This window comes from Mytilus galloprovincialis, chromosome 2, assembly GCF_965363235.1.
Source record: "Mytilus galloprovincialis chromosome 2, xbMytGall1.hap1.1, whole genome shotgun sequence".
In the NCBI taxonomy this organism is placed as follows: domain Eukaryota; kingdom Metazoa; phylum Mollusca; class Bivalvia; order Mytilida; family Mytilidae; genus Mytilus; species Mytilus galloprovincialis.
In genome coordinates, this window is record NC_134839.1 from 93,526,424 (window position 1) to 93,550,314 (window position 23,891).

A 23,891-nucleotide genomic window follows, 5' to 3' on the forward strand; every position below is an offset into this window, starting at 1 on the left:
CTTTTTTCAATTATATTCGTGACAAAAAGTTTCGTAGTTGACATCAACCCTATTCTATGTTATTTCCTCCGGTCCGGTTATCGTTTGGAGTCAATTATTTTTTACGATCTATGTTTATTAGACCATATAAACAAGAGGCTCTCAAGAGCCTGAATCGCTCACCTTAATTTTTTTGGTTAAATCTCTCATCAATGATTATTTTGGCTTTTCAATTTATTTAAATGTTTTTTGGATCGTCCTATTTTCTTCAAAGGCCAAAAAAAATAATCATTTTCTCCTATGTTCTATTTTAGCCATAGGAGCTATGTTTCTTGACATACAAGGAAATAAAATATAAAATTTATACTAGATACTCTGAAACTCATTTAGCCTAAGTTTGGCTGAAATTGATACAGCAGTTTCAAAGGAGAAGATTTTTTAAAGTAGGTCAACATGATGAACAAATTGTGAAAAAAGTCTTTAAAGGGCAATAACTCCTTAAGGGGTCAGTTGACAATTTTGGTCAAATTGACTTAATTGAAGATCTTACTTTGCTGAACATTATTGCTGTTTACAGTTTATTTCTATCTATAATTATATTCAAGATAATAAACAAAAACAGCAAAATTTCCTTAAAATTATCAATTCAGGGGCAGCAACCCAACAACAGGTTGTCTGATTCATCTGAAAATTTCAGGGCAGATAGATCTTGACCTGATAAACAATATTACCCACGTCAGATTTGCTCTAAATGCTTTGATTTTTGAGTTATAAGCCAAAAACTGCATTTGACCCCTATGTTCTATTTTTAGCAATGGCGACCATGTCTGTTGATAGATCATAACTTTGGATACAATTTACAAACTAGATACCCTAAGAAACATTCAGTTAAAGTTTGGAAGTATTTGGCCCAGTAGTTTCAGAGGAGAAGATTTTTGTAAAAGATTACTAAGATTTACGAAAAATGGTTAAAAATTGACTATAAAGGGCAATAACTCCTAAAGGGGTCAACTGACCATTTCCGTCATGTTGACTTATTTGTAAATCTTACTTTGCTGAACATTATTGCTGTTTACAGTTTATCTCTATCTATAATAATATTCAAGATAATAACCAAAAACAGCAAAATTTCCTTAAAATTACCAATTCAGGGGCAGCAACCCAACAACAGGTTGTCCGATTCATCTGAAAATATCAGGGCAGATAGATCTTGACCTGATAAACAATTTTACCCCATGTCAGATTTGCTCTAAATGATTTGGTTTTTGAGTTATAAGCCAAAAACTGCATTTGACCCCTATGTTCTATTTTTAGCAATGGCGACCATGTTTGTTGATAGATCAAAACTTCGGATACAATTTATATATTAGATACCCTAAGGAACATTCAGTTAAAGTTTGAAAGTATTTGGCCCAGTAATTTCAGAGGAGAAGATTCTTGAAATAGTTTACGACGACAGACGACGACAGACGAGGCCATAGGGTGAATAATGTTCAGCAAAGTAAGATTTACAAATAAGTCAACATGACCGAAATGGTCAGTTGACCCCTTTAGGAGTTATTGCCCTTTATAGTCAATTTTTAACCATTTTTCGTAAATTTTTAGTAATCTTTTACAAAAATCTTCTCCTATGAAACTACTGAGCCAAATTAATCCAAACTTGGCCACAATCATCTTTGGGATATTTAGTTTAAAAAATGTGTGGCGTGACCCGGCCAACCAACCAAGATGGCCGCCATGGCTAAAAATAGAACATAGGGGTAAAATGCAGTTTTTGGCTTATTACTCAAAAACCAAAGCATTTAGAGCAAATCTGACGCGGTAAAAGTGTTTATCAGGTCAAGACCTATCTGTCCTGAAATTTTCAGATGAATCGGACAACCCGTTGTTAGGTTACTGTCCTGAATTGGTAATTTTAAGGAAATTTTGCCGTTTTTTGTTATTATTTTGAATATTATTATAGATAGAGATAAACTGTATACAGCAATAATGTTCAGCAAAAGAAGATCTACAAATAAGTTTACCAAAATAGTAAATTGACCCCTTAAGGAGTTATTGCCCTTTATAGTTAATTTATAACATTTTTCATAAATTTTTGTAAATTTTTAGAAAATATTTTCCACTGTAATTACTGGGCCAAGTTGTAGCAACAAGAATGTTCAGTAAAGTAAGATCTACAAACACATCACTATAACCAAAACACAATTATGTCATGAATTTATCCGTGTCCATTGTTTAATATGCACAAGACCAAGGTGAGCGACACAGGCTCTTTAGAGCCTCTAGTTTTTATAATCATAATTTTAAAAGAAATGCATCATTTTCAAAACTCAAACTTAATTATTTCCTTGTAGATCGCGGATCATGTCTATTGCACGGTATGTATTATTAACTTCAATGTTATTTTTTGAGTACATCACATATGATATGGTTTGATTACAGTTTGAAAATAAGTTTAGTCTAGGTATAATTTAGCACACATAATAATATTAATAAGACGCGTCGAATTGCACAAAATTAGAACCAAGTGGGTGAAACATTCCGAAAAAATAATATTGACGATCACTTTTTTTTTTTTAACAAAAGGATTCAGAAACTAAGAAAACAAATTATTCACAATCAAAACAGAAGAAGTTTTTGCATGTACTTTAACTATGCACATTTCACAACTTTTGATTTCTCCTGTTAAATAAGGAGTGTACCATTACGAAGGAATTTCACTTTGCACATGAAAGCAACATTTAGCACATACTCAATGGTATTTCATAAAAACGTTATAGTGTTTTGATTCAAACAAGCTATATGAATGCTTATAATTTATGTAACAGCTGACATTCGAATTGACATCAATGAATACTCTTTAAATACATATGTGTAAGTTCCATTTTTTACTTTTGTCGTACAAAACCTGATCTTGTGGAATTGAATATTTGAAATATGAACATGTGAATGGTTTAACCAGTTATCAAAGGTACCAGGATTATAATTTAATACGCCAGACGCGCGTTTCGTCGACATAAGACTCATCAGTGACGGACGCTCAGATCAAAAAGGTTATAAAGCCAAACAAATACAAAGTTGAAGAGCATTGAGGACCCAACATTTCAAAAAGTTGCGCCTTATACGGCTAAGGTAATCTATTACAGGGATAAATCCTTAGTTTTTCCAAAAATTAAAACTTTTGTAACGGGAAATTTATAAAAATTACCATATAATTGATATTCATGTCAACTACGAAGTGCTGACTACTGGGCTTTAAATAAGACTTTCTGATGTCGAATGAATGGGATTAAAAAGTTGGTTATCATGATATCAATCTGTTCTTCCAAATAATTTAATGTATCAAATTGAAGTATGTCACATTTTTTTTTAAATATTCAAAAGGTTGTGAAGAATCACAATTTTATTCTTCCAATTGATAAAAAACTTGAGATAGTTTACAACTATACCATGGTCAAGGCAATTTAGATCGTTGACTGTACAAAATAAACAGCTGCGCCATGAGCGCATGATACGCCCGTCGTCTTGTGTGAAAGTTTTATTCAACAATCATAAAAAGTTTCCGAGAAAGTTTTAAGCAATAACCATATGTTGTTTATGAGATACGGCGGGACAAAAAGAACCCCCCCCCCCTCTTTATTTTTACAAAAATCTAAATATCACTAAAATAAAATTTTGAAACAAAACCAAAAAGTATACAGATCTTTAGATTAATATAACAAAGAAGTGTGTAAAGTTTTAAGCAATAATCATAAATTGTTTTTAAGATACGGCGCGACATGTAAAACCCCTCTTTTACAAAATACTCAATAACTCAAAAATGAAATTTTGAATCATCACCAAAAAGTATACAGATCTTAAGATTAATATAACTAAGAAGTGTGTAAAATTTTAAGCAATAATAAAAAATCGTTTTTGATGTACGGTGCGACATGTGAAAAAAACACACCCCTGTTTTAGTTACAAAGTTTTAATCTCATTTTCACCAAAAAGTATACAGATCATTTGACCATCATAAGAAACCACTATAATAAGTTTCATGAAATTTGGATAAGTCGTTCTCAAGTTACGGTGCGACATGTTCACGCCGGACAGACAGACCGACAGACGGACAGACGGACAGACAGACGGACGGACACTGGACATTTGTATACCATAATACGTCCCGTCAAAATTTTGACGGGCGTATAAAAAATCATTAATCAAAGAAAATCAGCGGAGCAACATTTATTGCGTTTCGACTATGCGAAACACCTTCTTCTTTTTCACAATAGTCTGTAGTCTGAAAATTTCAGTCGGTGGTATTCTATTAGAAGGAAATGCATTAAAAAATAATCTTTTATTATTTCTGTTTCGTTTTTCTTTTTTTTTTAATCTTCAGAATAACAGTCACACTTTGAAAAGGTTTTACACCATTAAGTGTATTTTGTTTGTGTATCATCGTATATTAAAATAAAAAGTAATTTCTATAATATCATCAACAAAAAGGACAAAAAGTATTAACAAAATAAAAAAAAAGTAATAAAACAAGTCATATGTTATCTTAATTCAATTAAGAAAGTTTTAGTAGAATAAACCATTTATTTTTAAGTCTCCACTTTTTTCTTTCACTTTTTTTTTTTAGATTTAAATGATACCAAGAATTAAAACCTCAAAATGTTATAACAGCTACCCCTTTATATTTGATGATTTAAAAATAAAAACCCATTAAATTTCAAATTAGTCCTGTTCTTTCTCTACTAACATTGTTTTTTACCTGATAATGGAGATACTTTTTTTACCAACAAATTCCTTTTTATAGAGTCCATATTGTAACACCGACTTGTTTAAACGTCTACATAACAAAAGGCCTGTACCAAGTCAGGAATATGAAAGTTGTTATCCATACGTTTGATGTGTTTGAGCTTTTGATTTTGGCATTTTATTTGGGTCTTTCCGTTTTGATTTTTTCTCGGGGTTCGGTAGTTTTGTTATGTTCTTTTTATAAGTATTTTCTAAACACCATTTTTTCAACAAAATGTATCCTGTGATTCAAAAAGGCCACAAAATTTATATTTTTCATATAAAAAATTACAACAAATATGATAAAAAAAAATATTTGTATCAATGTCATAGTTATATCAAATGTTCAAGATCTAGTTCGTTAACTCTAAGACGTAAATATTTGTACAGATACAACGAATGATATGAAATATTTATAATAAGCCTATAATTGAAAAAAAACTCACCATAGATACAAGGCTTATATAGTTCGGTATGCCAGACGTGCATTTCGTCTTTATAAAATTTTAGTAGTGCTTCAACCGAATCAATAGCTGAGAATTTGTATCAAATACGGCAATAGCTATCTGTGTCTGGGTAAGAAATCATAGCAGTGTTGTCTACCGTTGGATACGAAACATCCAATTGCAGACACATTCTTTGCACTTTAAAAAATATCTCTGTAAGGGTTTCATTTTCTGAGAGTCTGATGCATTCATATAACACAATTGGGTATATTTATGTCCATCATTTAACTTGAATAGTAACCTCTCATCGTACCAACTCGTACAACTACACTATCAGTTTAGGTTTAAAAGCAGACGGATTCAGGCTTTTTCAGATTTAATTAATGTTAATAGGCCGAATACATTTTTAATGTTGCAACTTTGAAATGTTTACATACATGTATGTACAGACAATTCCATAAATGTAAATTGCAGATATGAGTGACAAGAATGTCGATCCATTTATTGACACATGCAAATTCGGTAAGTACAGTTTGTAGAATTAATTAAAGTGTTTGCCAAATGTGTTGTTTGAAACTGCTTTTCAAATCAAATTTAATGTATTGAGCATTGTTTTCATTAGAAATAGAAAATAAAACACAAACAAAAAATGATTTTGAGAATCCGACACTTCAAACTATATATATAATACACCAAATTCACTGGCAATATATATAAACAATAGTAGTAGATACAAATTATACGTCATGCACGGCTTTCGGAGAGCTTTTCTGGATTTCCTTTCATTTGGAACACTCAAATAAAAAATAATTTATCTTGATTATAATTTAAGTATATAATCCAATTATTTTTTTAGGTAGCCGAAAGGTGAAGAAAAAATGCAATGAATGTAAGTTCCTCGTGTAGTCTTCTTAGTATCCTGATGGGTTTTTTTTGCTAGTGCTATTCTGTGCTTTTTTAACTTTCTGTGCTTTTTTTTAAACTAATCTGTATCTTTGTTCCTTCTTTTGATTTTTTTGTCTTCAATAGTCATTACTTTACCTCAGCTGCTTATTCTAAAAGTATCTGTGACAGTATATGATTCAAATAATATTTACAATTTTGTTTAATGTTTAACATGATTTCTTTAATGGTTGTGGACTGTTGTCTATTTCTTAAAGAGATACATCTCGTATAACACTGCACCGAGTATGATACAAAAAAGTGATACTAGTATGTTTATTATTATATTTTAATCAAATAACTTGAGTTGATACCAAGCGATGTTCAATCCTTACTCGTTATGGAACCTATAATTTTTAACACAATTGTAATATATAAATCGATATAATAAACATTAACAAAATGATAATAATTTACTCATAATGATACTAAATTAAAGAAGAATGATGCTATTCACGGTTTTGTTACTTTTATTTTATTCCAATATTAGAGCACATCAGAACAAGAGCTTATTTGGCTTCATTTTTATCAACAGGAGCCGTTGAAAAATCCGTTGTAAAAGTTACCATTTAGATCTGCTTTGCCGTCTAATCGAAACGACTGCTTATAATTATGTAGTATTTGTCTACTAACTATCGGCTGCTGCCCTTATCGATAGATTATCTTACACAACGTCAAAATAATTAGTAAACAAGCCATTATACTTAGCACTAAAAGAATACGCATAAATTGTGGTATGTTATTTTTTAAATTAGAAAACGATTGCAATAAGTATTTATGTTGTTACTTGTGTTTGAAAACATACTTTAAATGTTAATGTACTGCAGGCAAATACTGGACAGTACTGAATTAACCGCAGTTGTGTCTAATATGACTTACAGATTTGTTTATATATAAATGACTGATCATACCGATTATTTGTTAAAAAATGAATCAACCAACAATTTGCTATCGTTAAAAAAGTATAATTGTTATTGATATGATATTAAATGTATTTGAATCAATCTTGTTACTCCCAATTTTCTTGAGAACAAGTGTCATTTGAATGTATAACTCAGTATACATGTTTTTGAGAGAAAAAAATATTGACATGTTTCAGCTCCGCAGAGTTGTAAAGATTGTTGTGAAGACTGTGAAATGCTTTTACCAATCGTATGCTTTTGTGATGAGATTCTTCATTGTCCAGTTGAAAACAGTGATAGACCGGCGAAGATGGAATGTAAGAAAACGTAGAAATTTTAATTTACAATTCAATAAACCTAAACAAAAACACATCATGATGTACAACTGTCAACACTGCATGAATGTATGATTACTTTTTGCATTCCTGCATGAGATAAATGTCAATATAACATCATTAAAACATCATTAGAGTTATAACTTCTAACATTTAAAAGCTTTCATCGCATTTACTTTTTGAAAAAAGCATGATAAAAACTTCATTTTGACAAATTATTAAAAAATTCTATCAATTCTAATTGAGACGCCTGTACCACCTTTACAAAATATATGGTGACGGTAATAATGGATAAATTAAATGGCGTTAAAATTTTATTTAAGTTATGCTGTCTCTAAATCACCGACATACTCGGAGCCACCAGATGCAATATGTTTAGGAGTTTATTGTGACGGCCAATTTCACTGAACTAGGACACACTTTTTTGCAGGGGCCAGCTGATGACCACCTCCGGGTTCAGGATTTTGAAGACCTAGCCTTCGGCTGTTGTCTGCTCTTTGGTCGGGTTGGGTTTTTTTTGTGTATAGTCCTCATGTTCATTCTAAATTTCATTGTCCATAAGCATTGGTGTACAGTGGCATGCGGAATGAACTCAACATCTAAAATCCAATTAGTGAACTATCTACTTTGAAAAACAGATGTCAAAGTGTCCTCAGGTATCAAACTTAAATGGAATAATGTAATTAAGGATCTTCTGAATAATGTAATTAAGGATCATATGAATAATGTAATTAAGGATCTTATTAATAATAAAATTAAGGATCTTATGAATAATGTAATTAAGGATCTTATGAATAATGTAATTAAGGATCTTCTGCATAATATAATTAAGGATCTTCTGAATAATGTAATTAAGGATCTTCTGAATAATGTTTATCTGTTTAGTTCCATCTGAGTGAACAGCATGGTCTTCAGAAGTAGTTCTTGGTTCTGGTGGGTTAATAAAAAAAATTCTGTACTGAATAAACGAGACAAATGTTTCAAACATCAACGGGTGACTTTTAGAAAGAATTTTGTGTATTTATTTTTCTTAATCTTTTGACATATAGAGCAGCAATGGTGCCAAATTTTGTTGAATTGACATTTATAAAAGTTCCTGTTTAAATCTGTCTCCTTTGACATATACATGTGTATGAACTTTTAAAAAAATTAAGAAAATAATAAAAATATCAGAAATACTATTTGGAATCCTTCTTGTGCCTCTCCGAAGTCAGGAGCCTGTAATACAGTGGTTGTCGTTTGTTTATGTGTTACATATTTGTTTTCCGTTCATATTTTGTACATTGATTAGGCCGTTATTATTCTCGTCTAAATTGTTTTAAATTGTCATTTTGGGGTCTTTTATAGTTGACTATGCGGTATGGGCGTTGCCCATTGTTGAAGGCCGTACGATGACCTATAAATGTGCATGTCTGTGTCATTTGGTCTCTTATGGAGTGTTGTCTCATTGACATTCATACCCAACCTCCTTTTTTATATTGTAAAATTGAGAATGGAAATGGGAAATGTGTCAAAGAGACAACAACCCGAACAAATAAAAAACAACAGCAGAGGGTCACCAACAGGTCTTCAATGTAGCGAGAAATTCCCGCACCCGGAGGCGTCCTTCAGCTTGTAAACTTGTTTCAGATCGTTCTGATAAACACGTATTGCGGTCATGTCCGCCCGCGTCAATTCTTTGTTCTGACTTCATTCATAAGACGAATAAACGTGAGATATATTGTACTCTAAATCGTGATTACTTTCTTATTAGTTAGCTTACACATGACATTTTATCTATGTAATCATCAGTAAAATTGATGTAACACTGACTGGTTTTAAATGATAAGTTTAATTCCAGCCGATCAGTATAGGGGCATTTGGAATTTTAGATATTGCTCTGTTTACTTCATAAGGCACTTTTTTGGAGACACTAGATGCAAGTTCAAAGAATCTTCAAAAAGTTTGTAACGGTTTTTTTTTCCTTCGAACCTGTTGAAATGCATAGTACTATTATATTCTTAATTTATTTGTCAATTATTTTTTTTGTAATCGTAGCATAATTCAGAATCCTCTAAAAGACAAACAGAAAACGCACCTTACGAAATTCTTTAATCTTACTTGAATACCCCATTATTTCAGTTAGTACTTGTATCTAATATATCCCAGTTAACTTGAAATAAAAGATACTACTGATACTAAAAAGTAAAATCACAAAAATACTGAACTTTGAGAAAAATTCAAAACAGAAAGTCCCTAATCAAATGGCAAAATCAAAATCTCAAAGATTAAGTGTTGACATGAATATCAATAATGTGGTCATTTTATAAATTTCCTGTTCACAAAACTTTGAATTTTTCGAAAAAACTAAGGATTTTCTTATCCCAGGCATAGATTACCTTAGCCATATTTGGAACAACTTTTTGGAATTTCGGATCCTCAATGCTCTTCAACTTTGTACTTGTTTGGCTTTATAAATATTTTGAAATGAGCGTCACTGATGAGTCTTTTGTAGACGAAACGCGCGTCTGGCGTACTAAATTATAATCCTGGTACCTTTGATAACTATCAAAGACATCAAACGAATGGATAACAAGTGTCATATTCCTGACTTGGTACATGCATTTTCTTATCTAGAAAATGGTGGATTAAACTTGGCTAAAAGGACTGCTTTATACCATGATGTTTTCCTCAATATTGACACAGATGGACGACTTCAGACTTAAATCTATGACAAACGATTTCAAGTCAACATCCTAATTATCAATTTCCCAATTCTCAGCAGAAACATACTTTCTGCCACATCGTATGGTTTTTATATATCTCAATTGAAACGTCATGCTCGTATATGTCCATACTATACAGACATTAATCAGTGTTATGAGGAGGAAAAATTTAAATAAAACTATGTTTAGTGTATAGACAACATAACGACTTGTTTGATTTATACTATGTGTCTATAACTAAACTAACTTACGACATTTTTCCACGTCTTAAGATTTTGGTTTACCATCTACGTCGTCAAATCTGCTTAACCCTAACGTGGTCCATCCAGAATATGAATATTTTGAAGAGTTTGAATTCGACGTGTCGCAATATTTATTTATCAATTATTCATCGCACGTGGTTCGTCTACATATCTTTAGGTATTTTTTTATGTGTATTGGTTGTTTGGTCTTACAAGATCTTGCCTTAAATAACAGTTTTTTTTAATTTCTATATGTTGGTAAAAGTTCAGATAAAAAAATCAGCTACTTCATATATATGATTTTAAGTTTAAAGTAACTATATGCACTTTTTTCTTTTATATATATAGATTCTACCACTGCATAAGTGTATTATGATATTTATCCACTCGAGACAATTTACTCAAACAATACACAGGCAAACTTAATGCTTCTTTTCTAATGATCTGCAAATAGATGTGATCTTACTATATGAGGTCATCAGGCATGGTCGCCTTTTTACTAGCCTTCACAATATGAAATTCAGAGGAAAGCAAGAAAATTCGGCGTCATAATTTAATCCAATGAAGAACTGAGACCACACGTTGATTAATTTGCTTTATACAATGGTTGTAGAAAGGGATAAAATGACGAAGAAGTAGAGAAATATATAAATTATTAGTTACACGGTGTGTAAATAAACTCATCATAGATACCAGGACTAAATTTATTATATACGCCAGACGCGCGTTTCGTCTACAAAAGACTCATCAGTGACGCTCGAAGCCAAAAAAGTTAAAAAGGCCAAATAAAGTACGAAGTTGAAGAGCATTGAGAACCAAAATTCCTAAAAGTTTTGCCAAATAAGTGACCTAATACGAGATATATGGGGTATGTAAACACAACGTGTAACGAATTCATCTTACCGACTGTTTCACATGTGGTATTTAGAACATCGGCCTATCAAAGTGATTAAGTCTTCAATACTTAGTTTTAAAAATGTGAAAGAACCTACTTCCATTTGTCTATACAAAACACAAATGCCAACATTAACAACGTGTAAGCTTTAATGTTTTTTTATGAATGTATTTCAATCGTTCATTATGAGTTTATTCGTCTGTTTAAACCTTTCAGATTTCTATTTTGTTTTGAAAGGAAAGTAACTCCTTACTAACCCCATATGGTTGCTAACCTTATATGGTAACTAACCATGTATTTTTTAGTGCACCCTATACCAAACATATATAGTCACCCCGTGTAGTCCGTTAACCAATCATGTCCCCTTAAATTAATAAAAGGTAAGATGAATATATAAACACACTTTTGATTTATAAGAAAAACTAACATGATTAGAATATACAAATGATAGCATCATTACAATCGCTATTTCATTTTAATATTCCTGTATTAGTTAGAAAATACATAAAATAACACCATTGCAAACTCAATTACAATTTAATATTCTTATACGGTTATAAATACAGCAAATATATTTATTTTTAGAAATTTACATGTTATAATATAAACTTAACAAAAAATACGTCATTGTTTGTTACGTTCATCAATTCATGTGATAGGCAGTTTATATTTCGTGTGTGGTGTCCTGGTGTGCTGTCGTAAATTCATGGGAGGTGTCTGTTGGGTTTTTTTGCTGATGCAATGTACTCTTATGTTAAATATTTATGTATTTCTATGTGATGAGTGTTCTTGCGGGTTTTTTTTCATTCCTGTCAAGAAGTGTTGTCATTTTAGTGTTTTGTAATTATAACCATATTAGTGTGAGGTTTGACTAGCCATAAAACAAGGAATAACTCACATTTTTTAAATGTCTTGAAACAAGTCAGGAAATTGAAGTTGTTATCAATAGTCCGTTTCTATATGTGTTTGCGTTTGTTTTTGTTGCACTTCAGTGTTTTTGTTGTTCTCCTCTTATAGTTAGTGTGTTTGTAGTTACCCAGATTGATCCAGATTGTTTTTTTTTTTTTTTTTGGCTTTATCGAATTGTGACTATTAAAAGAGGGACGAAAGATACCAAAGAGACAGTCAAACTCATAAATCTAAAACAAACTGACAACGCCATGGCTAAAAATGAAAAAGACAAACAGAAATACAATAGTACACATGACACAACATAGAAAACTAAAGAATAAACAACACGAACCCCACCAAAAACTAGGGGTGATCTCAGGTGCTCCGGAAGGGTAAGCAGATCCTGCTCCACATGTGGCACCCGTCGTGTTGCTTATGTGATTACAAATCCGGTAAATAGTCTAATTCTGTAGGTCACATTCATGAAAGGGAAGGGGATTGTAGTTACGACGTAAGGAACATATCCGATATCATTTGTGAAACGGTTATTCCATAACGGTCAACCAACTCGTGATGGCGTCCGTAAAATTTACGAAGGGATGATTTTAACTTCACCATTTGGAACTCTTGGTCTAATAGCTTCCTTGTGAGCAGTAACCCTCTATCAAGAAAATCATGATAGGAAATGCAAGCACGGGAATATCGTATCAATTGGGAGATATATACCCCGTATGCAGGTGCTGCTGGAATGTTGCTACTTAGAAATGGAAAGTTCACAATTGGAAAGCTGAAATCATCTCTTTTGTCGTAAAGTTTTGTTTTCAACCGACCCTCATTGTCAATTTCTAGATGTAAGTCAAGATATGAAGCCGACTTAACTGTATCTGTAGTATCCTTTATCTCCAATTCGATGGGATAGATGCGTTCCACATAGTCACCAAATTTTGAATTGTTTAGTGAAAGAACGTCATCTACATAGCGGAAAGTAGAGTTAAAGGATATTGCTAACTTCTTATCTTTCTTCCTAAGAAGTTTCTGCATGAAGTCAGATCATAATAAAAAAGAAACAAGTCGGTAAGTAGAGGGGCACAGTTTGTTCCCATTGGGATGCCGACAGTCTGTTGAAAAACACGTCCTCCGAACGTTACAAATATGTTATCAATCAAGAAATCAAGCATCTTGATAATATCGGTTTCAGAGAATTTTTTGTTTGAATCAGAGTATTAAATCGCGGTTAATTACTATTGCTGTTATTTATGCATTTTTTTTGGTCATATTGTCCCATAAACGAATAAACTGTGACTGCCTGAAAGATAACACATTGCACTTTTTATTTCTAATAGATAACAAGTGTGTAGATGACTATTGTCCATGTCAGAATGGAGGCAATTGTAGTAAGGATCCTGAAGTTTCACTAGCAACCGCAAAAGATATAAAATGCTCTTGTCCTGAAGGTATATATATATATACTAAATATCTATAAAACAGCAGAAATAGTACCAATCAGGGTCAGCAAATTTACATGTACCTCCAATATACTTCATACTTTGTTGTACTAGATGAAAATTAAACATGACTTTGAGTATTTAAAACGTCCGCTGCTTAATTATAAACAGTACAATGTTTTTATTTTTACAGGCGTCGCCAAAGGGAAAACAGGTCTTGTAACTGCTTGAATCTGCATGTCGTTTATTTGTGCAGACCTTGGAAAAAAAATTGATCAAAATGTTCTTGTCTTCTATGAAAGCAAATCATTTTACATCACGATAACCGTGAGGGCATTCCGATGTATTGTTTTGTCACAAAGATTCGATTTTTTGTCTCTGATAAAATTTGTGTAAATTTTGCTTAAAACTTGATGTCTTTCAGATTGAACCCAATTGCTATATAACATATAATGCAACTAATTTAAAAAAAAATGCATTGGTGGTGTACCAAATAGTATAACTTGATGTCAACGTTACTGTTGGAAAACTTACTTTAACCATGGTTTCCGTAATCGTGTCGATAAAATGTTGGGTGTGAATGTGCAGAGCGGGGATTTGGGAAATTGGCTCGGTTATTATGTGTGTACTCAATCCACGTTTTATATGAAATTTTGTTTATGATACTGATTTGAGTTATATTCATAAGATTTTACGACGAAACAAAAAGATGAGTAAAGTAAAAAGTTGCTTTTAAGAGAGAAAAAAACATTCTAAGGTTTTTGTTTTTGTCTAATATGCAGGATTCAGCGGTCATTATTGTCAACATATACCAATCAGGATTTGTGAAGAACAATTGAGTACCAGTATGTTACAAACTAAAATTTGCAGTAGAAACTATGATGCAAAGTGTCATATTTCACAAAACAATAGCACTTTCATCTGTAAAATACCACAACGTAAGTTACAATTATACTAGACAAATAAACATATTTCATATATATTAGATAAATATTTTGCGGTCATATCTTTTTTTTAACTTTGCTAAAATTCTTTACGTTATTTAATGTTCCTGATATATTAGCACATTTGTGTCCAAATTTGTCTCACCGTGACAAAGGGATTTCAGTCCAAAATAGTGAAAAAGCCAAACAGGTACTAGTTGAAGAGCATTGAGGAACCAAAATTCCAAAAAGTTGTGCCAAATACGGCTAAGGTAATCTATGTCTGGGATAAGAAATTCTTAGTATTGCGAATAATTCATACTTTTGCAAACAGTTGATATTCATGTCAACACCAAAGTGCTGAATACTGGGCTGGTGATACACTCGGGGACGAAACGTCCACCAGCAATGGCATCGATTCAGTGGTGTTAAAAGTTATCAAAGGTACCAGGCGTTCGATTGGATACGCCTGACGAGTATGTCGTCTACAAAAGACTCATCAGTTACGCTCAGATCAAAATAGTTAGGAAGCTAAGCAGGTATAAAGTTGAAGAGCATTGAGCACCCAAAATTCACAACAGTTGTGTCAAATATTGCTCAGGTAATCTATGCCTGGGATAAAAAAAATCCTTAGTATTTCGAATAATTCATACTTTTGCAAACAGTAATATTATAAGAATGAACACATAGTTGATATTGCGGACTACTTGGCTGGTGATACACTAGTAGACAAAACGTCCGCCAGTAACGGCATCGCCCCAGTGGTGTTAATAGTTATCAAAGGTACCAGGCTTATAATTCGATACGCCAGACGCGCGTTTCGTCTTCAAAAGTCTCATCAGTGATGCTAAGATCATAATAGTTAGAAAGCCATTGAAGAGCATTGCGGACCCAAAATTCCAAAAAACGTTGTGCCAAACACGGCTAAGGTAATCTATGCTATTTTTAAAAAGCTTTATATTTCAGATAGAATAATACCTGGATGCTTCATACATTGAGGCCATTATTATTGTCCTCCATTATATGGTTCATTGACTGCTTGAAAACAAACTCTCATGAGAAGTACCAACTTATGATATCGGATATGTTCCTTACGTCGTAACCACAATCCCCTTCCCTTTCATTAATATGACATACCGAATTAGACTATTTACCAGATTTGTTATAACATAAGCAACACGACGGGTGCCACATGTGGAGCAAGATCTGCTTACCCTTCCGGAGCACTTGATATCACCCCTAGTTATGGTAGGGTTCGTGTTGCTTATTCTTTAGTTTTCTATGTTGTGTCATGTGTTCTATTGTTTGTCTGTTTGTCTTCTTTCATTTTTAGCCAGGCGTTGTCAGTTTATTTTCGATTTATTGACTGTCCCTCTTGTATCTTTCGTCCCTTTTTTTATTATGTTTAATAGGATAACTATATTTGATACATGGCTTCCATGGGAGTATACGTGTCTTTCAGACAAGATTAACATGATCTCGACCTCATTATTTGTACCACTGATCATATATCTTATTCAATATGTTCATTCCATCGAAAATGCATATTAGATCTCATAAACATGTTTATCCCCGCCGCAATTATGCGCCTGTCCCAAGTCAGGAGCCTCTGGCCTTTGTTGGTCTTGTATGATTTTTAATTTAAGTTTCTTGTGTATAATTCGGAGTTTAGTATGACGTCCATTATCACTGAACTAGTATACATATTTTTTAAGGGGCCAGCTGAAGGACGCCTCCGGGTGCGGGAATTTCTCGCTACATTGAAGGCCCATTGGTGACCTTCGGCTGTTCTATGGTCGGGTTGTTGTCGCTTTGACACATTCCCCATTTCCTTTCTCAATTTTACCTATATATAGAAAGAGGGAAGAACAAAAATGTAGCCCTGTTTAAGATCTAGTTATCGGATAGTTGGAGAACGTCTGTCGAAAAGGTGTCACCAGTTTAGAAATATGACATATAATTCACCAAATTTAATGTTATCACATTAACGATAAACAAAACATTGCTGATGTAGAAGGTCCATAGTCCATCAACTTCTTACCACAATATAAAATTTTATGTTTTTAAACCCTAGATAAAGCCTATATTCATCATGTGACGTTACTTATAATACAAATGTTACAGTAATATAAATGTAATGCGATATCTTATTTTATCATTATGATTATATCCTGGGCGTTTCACCCTTTTTTTTTAAGTTTTAAGTTTGTTTTGTGGATTAGCACGGGTTGGACAAAATGATTATTTATCATTTTGATATTGTTTTTGACTAAAGTCTATAAAAGATTGTTTCTTTAGAAAAAAAAAGATAAATTCTTCATTATTACATAATTAAGCATATCAAACTTTACCAAAGTATTCTTGCGTATTTATTTTTAAACCATTTTCGATAAAGATTTATTCGGTCTGATCTTTTCAATTCTTCTCAATTTGCAAAGATCAATTGAATTAAGAAATAGACAAGACGTTAACATAACTCATTTTATCATTTATATATCTTTTTTTTATGTTTTAGATCAGTCTGAAACTCATAACATACCTAACTGTACCAATGGTTGATAGGGTTGGCGTAGATGTAAATATTTTCCATCTGCTATACTCTAAACTGTTGATTGTTGATTCACCAAACAACACAATGCTACAATGATGCTAGTAAATAGACAATGATGCCAGTAAATAGATAATACTTTTAGTCTTATTCAAGGAAATAAAATGCAATTTGCATGATCATCTTAACTGTTGTACATACATAAAATTTGTCTTTCTGAATACAAACATACTCAATATCAAATTGGGCATGCTATAACTTCATTACATATTATAAACTATGACCACGAAACAGTATTTCTTTTGTTACATTGTCTGACATCAGACTCGGAATTCTCTTGAAGTGAATTTTAATGTGCGTATTGTTACGCGTTTACTTTTCTACATTGGCTAGAGGTATAGGGGGAGGGTTGAGATTTCATAAACATGTTTAACCCCGTCGCATGTGTGCGCCTGTCTTAAATCAGGAGCCTCTGGCCTTTGTTGGCCTTGTATTATTTTTAATTTTAGGTTCTTGTGTATAATTTGGAGATAGTATGGCGTTCATTATCTCTGAACTAGTAAATATATTTGTGTAGGGGCCAGCTGGAGGACGCCTCCGGGTGCGGAAATTTCTCGCTGCATTGGAGACCTATTGGTGACCTTCTTCTGTTGTCTGTTCTATGGTCGGGTTGTTGTCTCTTTGACACATTCCCCATTTCCATTCTCAATTTTATTTCAAAACAAAAACTTTATCAGGTGCGTACCTACCACTGAAAAACGAAGGAAAATTAAACAATGTTAAATTCAAAAAGCGAAGTGGCAATGAAACCCAATTAGACTTTAGTTTAGCCTGTCGGTTTTTTACTTTTGTTATATTTTTCATGTTTATGTTTATATGAATGCCGCGTGCTTCAGAACAAATTTTAAAGGAACATTCAAATTTAAAGAATATAAATTTATTAACATGTTTGGTCATCCCTAGTTTTCGAAATTCGATAAAGATATCTAATAATAACGATTAATAAAGCTAGGTCCATAAAATATCTATAAATTATGTAATTTGACAAAATAAGGGGAATACAGCTGGTTTGATTTATTTCTCAAAATGTTTAAGAGACATATGATTTGGAGAGCTTAATGCTCAGGTGATATTCGATATTCAAGTTCAGTTTCATTATTGATAGATAAAATTCATTTGAGCAAAACCTGTTCTCAAATAAGAATAGAAGAAATCTTTGAGCTGTATTTGGCAAAAACTTTAGAAATACTTGGTCCTCAATGCTCCTCAACTTCGTGCTTCATTAGGACTTTTTAATATTTTTTTGGATTCGAGCATCAGTGATGAGTCTTTTTGTAGACCAAACGCGCGTCTGACGCAAATACATAACTTCAATCCTGGTGTATATGATGAGATTATTTACTAACTAAGTCATTGGTTCATGTATTTGCACTTTATCAATGCATTTTTAACAGAGTTATTGTTGCTACTTTATTTGGAAGAGAATCCTTTATAGTTACACAACGTAAAAGGTTTCAGATTATTTCATCATTAAGAAAAAAAAGTCAAGATCGCACAAAATACAAACTCAAACTTTGTAAGTCGTCAGCAATGTCGATGCAAACAATTAAAATAAGCCAGGGTTTTGTCAAATAACGTCTTTTTCATTTTCTTTAAAAGTTCATCGGAAAGTTCAAAGACCTAATAAAGATTATTTAGTGGGTTTTTTTTCACAAATAATACAAGATGGTCTAACGTTATATATTCTATGTGAATGGGTTGCGTATCTTATTATTTACCTTGATTTGTGTTCGTGCTTTTATATATCGTTAAGTCGTATGACTTTTGACGTAACAGGGTTTATGCATCCTGTCTTCTCATTTTTAACTTCTGGTGTTCTTAGTGCAGGTTGGAACTAAGGTACACTTCGGACGCTATATGATTTAATTGTGTTGTTTCCATTTTGTTTACCCTCGTAATGATATTTTTTACTTGTAGTATTTTTTTTTTTTATGTTTTAAATTTTATTGATTTAAAACAAAAACCATTTTTTAACCACAATTTCAGCAAATCAATTATCATTTTGGAGAATATGATTCATTTATCAGATGTATTTGGCTTAGTTTTAGCTTTCAGCTAATCGGTCTTTTGAATTCAGCCAACTGAAATTTATTATTACAGTTAGTTCTTTAAGAGAGGGTTGAGCGCTTACAATCATGTATAAAACCGCTGCATTCTGTATGTGTCCGTACCAAATAGGTAGCATGTAATTCAGTGGTTGTTGTTGATGTATGTATGTCACATTTGTTTTTCACAAATTATTTCATATTACAACATAATATGTATACCCTTTTTATTTTGCCCGAGGAAAACAACAAAAGGGGACCCGCATTTTCACGGTCTCATTTGTTGTGGGGTGGGGGATTCAATTTTAAATGATTAACATCTAACTTTATAATTAGAGCTACCTGTATATATTAACAACTCTTGCTAAAACCGATATATTTTCATTCCTTCAAACCTATGTAAATGAGAACTACATACCAGAAAAAGTGCTGTGGTCGAAAATTGTCCGTCAGTTTTTGGAAAAGTAATAAAGAAAAATAGAAATGAACTCATACGGTATTCCAAAATTCACCTAAACCCTCTGTGAAAATAGATTAATAATGTTGACAGTTTTATATACCCATTCAAAATTCGAACTGTTAGTACTTTAGGCTTTAGGTTTGGCAGCCATAAAGAAGCTACATGTACTCTATGTTAAAAACGTTGATATAGTTAGGCATCTAATAATGGAGTGTCATGTTCTATCAACAGAAAAAAATGTTATGCTCTATAAAATTGTGGATGAACTTCCCATTCAAAAGTCCATGGACATTTTCAATTTAGACGACGATAACCTTATTGAAGTACTATTGGGATCTTTTAATGATACAGTATCCGATCTCAATCCTATAGTTTGGTCTAGAATTGTGTTTTACATAGCAACATGTTTACCCCATGTTTAAAAATTTAGACATGTATTATTTGAAAACAGGTTTAATTTTGAATTTGTAATAGACATTGATTGAAAAACATAGTGTTTTTGTTTAGTGTACCAAAATCTGTGTAGTGTGTGTTTATCTAAATATGTTCATTGGTTATTTATCTCAAAATGTATGATATGTTGTTTATTGTTGTAAATAAATTGTTTTCTTATTGTCTGCAAAATCTTCATATTCATGGATGAAATAGAGATTCATTCATTAATTTATATACAATTTATTTTGGTGACATGGAAACGAAAACATTCTTCACGTAAAATAAAAAAAACCTTAAAAACATAATCATAATTAATTATTTATAATCATTAATATTATAATGTAGAAAGATATGAACTGTTATGTTACATTTTATTTTAATATTATGTGTAGATTAATATGTTTTGATACTTTAATAATAAACATTATTCTTAAATTGTGTTGTGTATAAATAATGAAATACCAATTTGCAGGTTTGTCGAATTTCAAAACAGCACTGGCCCTATAGATTCTATTTGCAAAAATGGACGAACCGGGTATCTTAAAGCGAGTACGTAATAAAATACTTGGAAAACTTTCAAACACATGACAGCCTCTTTAGAATAGAAAAAGACCCAACATAAAATGTAGTAACAATGTACAAGTTACAAACAAAAGGATATATCTATAATTAATGCCTCTATTTAATTAAAATTTCTAAACTGCTTTTAACAATAACGTACACATTAGACGACTGACACAAAAATAATCACGGTATATCATAAAACAAATACTGATAAACTAATACATGTAGATGATAGTCCAAATGTACGATATCTGACTACAATAACATATGAAAGTTGTAGAAAAAATTCATCGTATCTGATTAGAAAAAAATGTAAGTGAGAATTTTAAATTTATTGATTTATTTGCTTAAAGACATTTGATACTTTGAATTAAACCAAATCATGAATAATGTTTGAATACAGAGTAGTTAATTAGATAACTTTAAATGTGATGACTATATAGAAAGCATCAACCCCATCGAAATATCCCCTTGCTGTATTTTTTCAAACCTTTCGGCATTTCATGTCCTAGATGCTTTTCGACTCCGTTCTTTATGTTGCTTTTTAACTTTATTGATGCGCGTTTGGTGAACACTTTAATCCTGGTTTCTCAGATGAGTTTATTGAAATCCAATTTAAGATAAACATAAGAAAACGTGGTATGATTCCAATTCTCCAGACCAAACGACTCTGAAATTAACAACTTAACTCTGCCTCATATCTAATTTTTGAAATTGAAATTGACATTGATGATTGGTTGAGAACAAAACAAATTAGAGCATTTCCGCTACCCAATTGTAAAACTTCTATTTCTACATAATAACATTTCAGCAGCACCTCAATAGTAAATATCTCCTAGTTAATACGATATTCCAGAGCGTGCATTCGTACTATCATGATATCTACGAAAGAAGGTTATTGTTTACATGGAAACTATTAGACCAAGACTTTAAAGGGGTGAAGTTGGAGGCATCTCTTCAAAACATTTAACGGACGCCATAATGCGCTGGTTTTCAATTATGGCAGATTTTTTCATAGATGACAACAGATATATTCCAATTGTCGAAACAACTATTTCGTTTTTTTCCTTTAAAAGAGGGGCGAAAGATACCAGAAGGACAGTCAAACTCATAGTGATCTACTGAATTAGACTTATTAGCGGATGTGTATTTACAGATGCAATACGACGGGTGCCCTATATAGAGCAGGATCTCCATCCCATTCTGGAGCACCTGAACCACTCCTGTTCTTTTGGGGATTCGTTTTGCTCTGTCGTTTGTTTTCTATGTTGTGTTTTGTAGACTGTTGTCTGTCTTTTGGTCTGTCTTGGTATCTTAGCCATGGCATTGTCAGTTCGTTTTCCAATTATAAGTTTTACAAATGTCCCTTTTGTATCCTCCACTCTTAAGTTTGTATCTTCCAATTATAAGTTTGACTAGTGTCCCTTTGGTATCTGCCACTTATAACTTTGACTAGTGTCCCTTTGGTATATTCCACTTACAAGTTTGACTAGTGTCCCTTTGGTATTCTCCACTTATAAGTTTGACTAGTGTCCCTTTGATATCTTCCACTTATAAGTTTGACTAGTGTCCCTTTGGTATCTTCCACTTATAACTTTGACTAGTGTCCCTTTGGTATCTTCCACTTATAAGTTTGACTAGTGTCCCTTTGGTATCTTCCACTTATAACTTTGACTAGTGTCCCTTTGGTATCTTCCACTTATAACTTTGACTAGTGTCCCTTTGGTATATTCCACTTACAAGTTTGACTAGTGTCCCTTTGGTATCCTGCACTTATAAGTTTGACTAGTGTCCCTTTGATATCTTCCACTTATAAGTTTGACTAGTGTCCCTTTGGTATCCTGCACTTATAAGTTTGACTAGTGTCCCTTTGATATCTTCCACTTATAAGTTTGACTAGTGTCCCTTTGGTATCTTCCACTTATAAGTTTGACTAGTGTCCCTTTGGTATCTTCCACTTATAACTTTGACTAGTGTCCCTTTGGTATATTCCACTTACAAGTTTGACTAGTGTCCCTTTGGTATCTTCAACTTATAAGTTTGACTAGTGTCCCTTTGGTATCTTCCACTTATAAGTTTGACTAGTGTCCCTTTGGTATCTTCCACTTATAAGTTTGACTAGTGTCCCTTTGGTATCTTTATAAGTTTGACTAGTGTCCCTTTGGTATCTTCCACTTATAAGTTTGACAAGTGTCCCTTTGCTATCTTCCACTTATAAGTTTGACTAGCGTCCCTTTGGTATCTTCCACTTATAAGTTTGACTAGCGTCCCTTTGGTATCTTCCACTTATAAGTTTGACTAGCGTCCCTTTGGTATCTTCCACTTATAAGTTTGACTAGTGTCCCTTTGGTATCCTCCACTTATAAGTTTGACTAGTGTCCCTTTGGTATCTTCCACTTATAAGTTTGACTAGTGTCCCTTTGGTATCTTCCACTTATAAGTTTGACTAGTGTCCCTTTGGTATTTTCCACTTATAAGTTTGACTATTGTCCCTTTGGTATCCCCCACTTATAAGTTTGACTAGTGTCCCTTTGGTATCTTCCACTTATAAGTTTGACTAGTGTCCCTTTGGTATCTTTTACTTATAAGTTTGACTAGTGTCTCTTTGGTATCTTCCACTTATAAGTTTGACTAGTGTCCCTTTGGTATCTTCCACTTATAAGTTTGACTAGTGTCCCTTTGGTATTTTTATAAGTTTGATTAGTGTCCCTTTGGTATCTTTATAAGTTTGACTAGTGTCCCTTTAGTATCGTTATAAGTTTGACTAGCGTCCCTTTGGTATCTTCTACTTACAAGTTTGACTTTTGTCCCTTTGGTATCTTCCCCTTATATGTTTGACTAGTGTCCCTTTGGTATCTTCCACTTATAAGTTTGACTAGTGTCCCTTTGGTATCCTCCACTTATAAGTTTGACTAGTGTCCCTTTGGTATCTTCCACTTATAAGTTTGACTAGTGTCCCTTTGGTATCTCTATAAGTTTGACTAGAGTCCCTTTGGTATCTTTATAAGTTTGACTAGTGTCCCTTTGGTATCTTTATAAATTTGACTAGCGTCCCTTTGGTATCTTCCACTTATAAGTTTGACTAGTGTCCCTTTGGTATCTTTATAAGTTTGACTAGTGTCCCTTTGGTATCTTTATAAGTTTGACTAGTGTCCCTTTGGTATCTTCCACCCCTTGTTATTATATTGAACAACACGGGTATATAGATTTTCTTGAGATCTTACAAAATCTTCAGGAAATGTTCCACTAATGAAATATTTTCTTCCAGTACATTAATTCGCAAGCAGGTTTT

The 23,891-nt window shown here is 32.5% G+C and overlaps 2 protein-coding genes across 8 annotated transcripts in view; both read left to right on the forward strand.

Annotated features, from left to right (window-relative positions):
• Positions 1–20,470, forward strand: part of LOC143064911 (uncharacterized) — an 89,215-nt gene extending 68,745 nt beyond the window's left edge. For 4 of the 6 annotated variants that reach the window (XM_076238121.1, XM_076238118.1, XM_076238120.1 and 1 more), the window contains exons 5-11: positions 2,334–2,357; positions 5,682–5,729; positions 6,064–6,096; positions 7,249–7,368; positions 13,463–13,573; positions 14,347–14,502; positions 17,003–20,470. In XM_076238121.1, the coding sequence (XP_076094236.1) occupies positions 2,334–2,357; positions 5,682–5,729; positions 6,064–6,096; positions 7,249–7,368; positions 13,463–13,573; positions 14,347–14,502; positions 17,003–17,046 (536 nt within the window). In that variant the 3' untranslated portion in view covers positions 17,047–20,470. The remainder of the gene's footprint in view (positions 1–2,333; positions 2,358–5,681; positions 5,730–6,063; positions 6,097–7,248; positions 7,369–13,462; positions 13,574–14,346; positions 14,503–17,002) is intronic. The other 2 variants (XM_076238123.1, XM_076238122.1) reach the window with 2 other exon arrangements.
• Positions 20,471–20,606: 136 nt separating this feature from the next.
• Positions 20,607–23,891, forward strand: part of LOC143064909 (stimulated by retinoic acid gene 6 protein-like) — a 64,284-nt gene continuing 60,999 nt past the window's right edge. For both annotated transcript variants that reach the window (XM_076238113.1, XM_076238114.1), the window contains exon 1: positions 20,607–20,911. In XM_076238113.1, the coding sequence (XP_076094228.1) occupies positions 20,910–20,911 (2 nt within the window). In that variant the 5' untranslated portion in view covers positions 20,607–20,909. The remainder of the gene's footprint in view (positions 20,912–23,891) is intronic.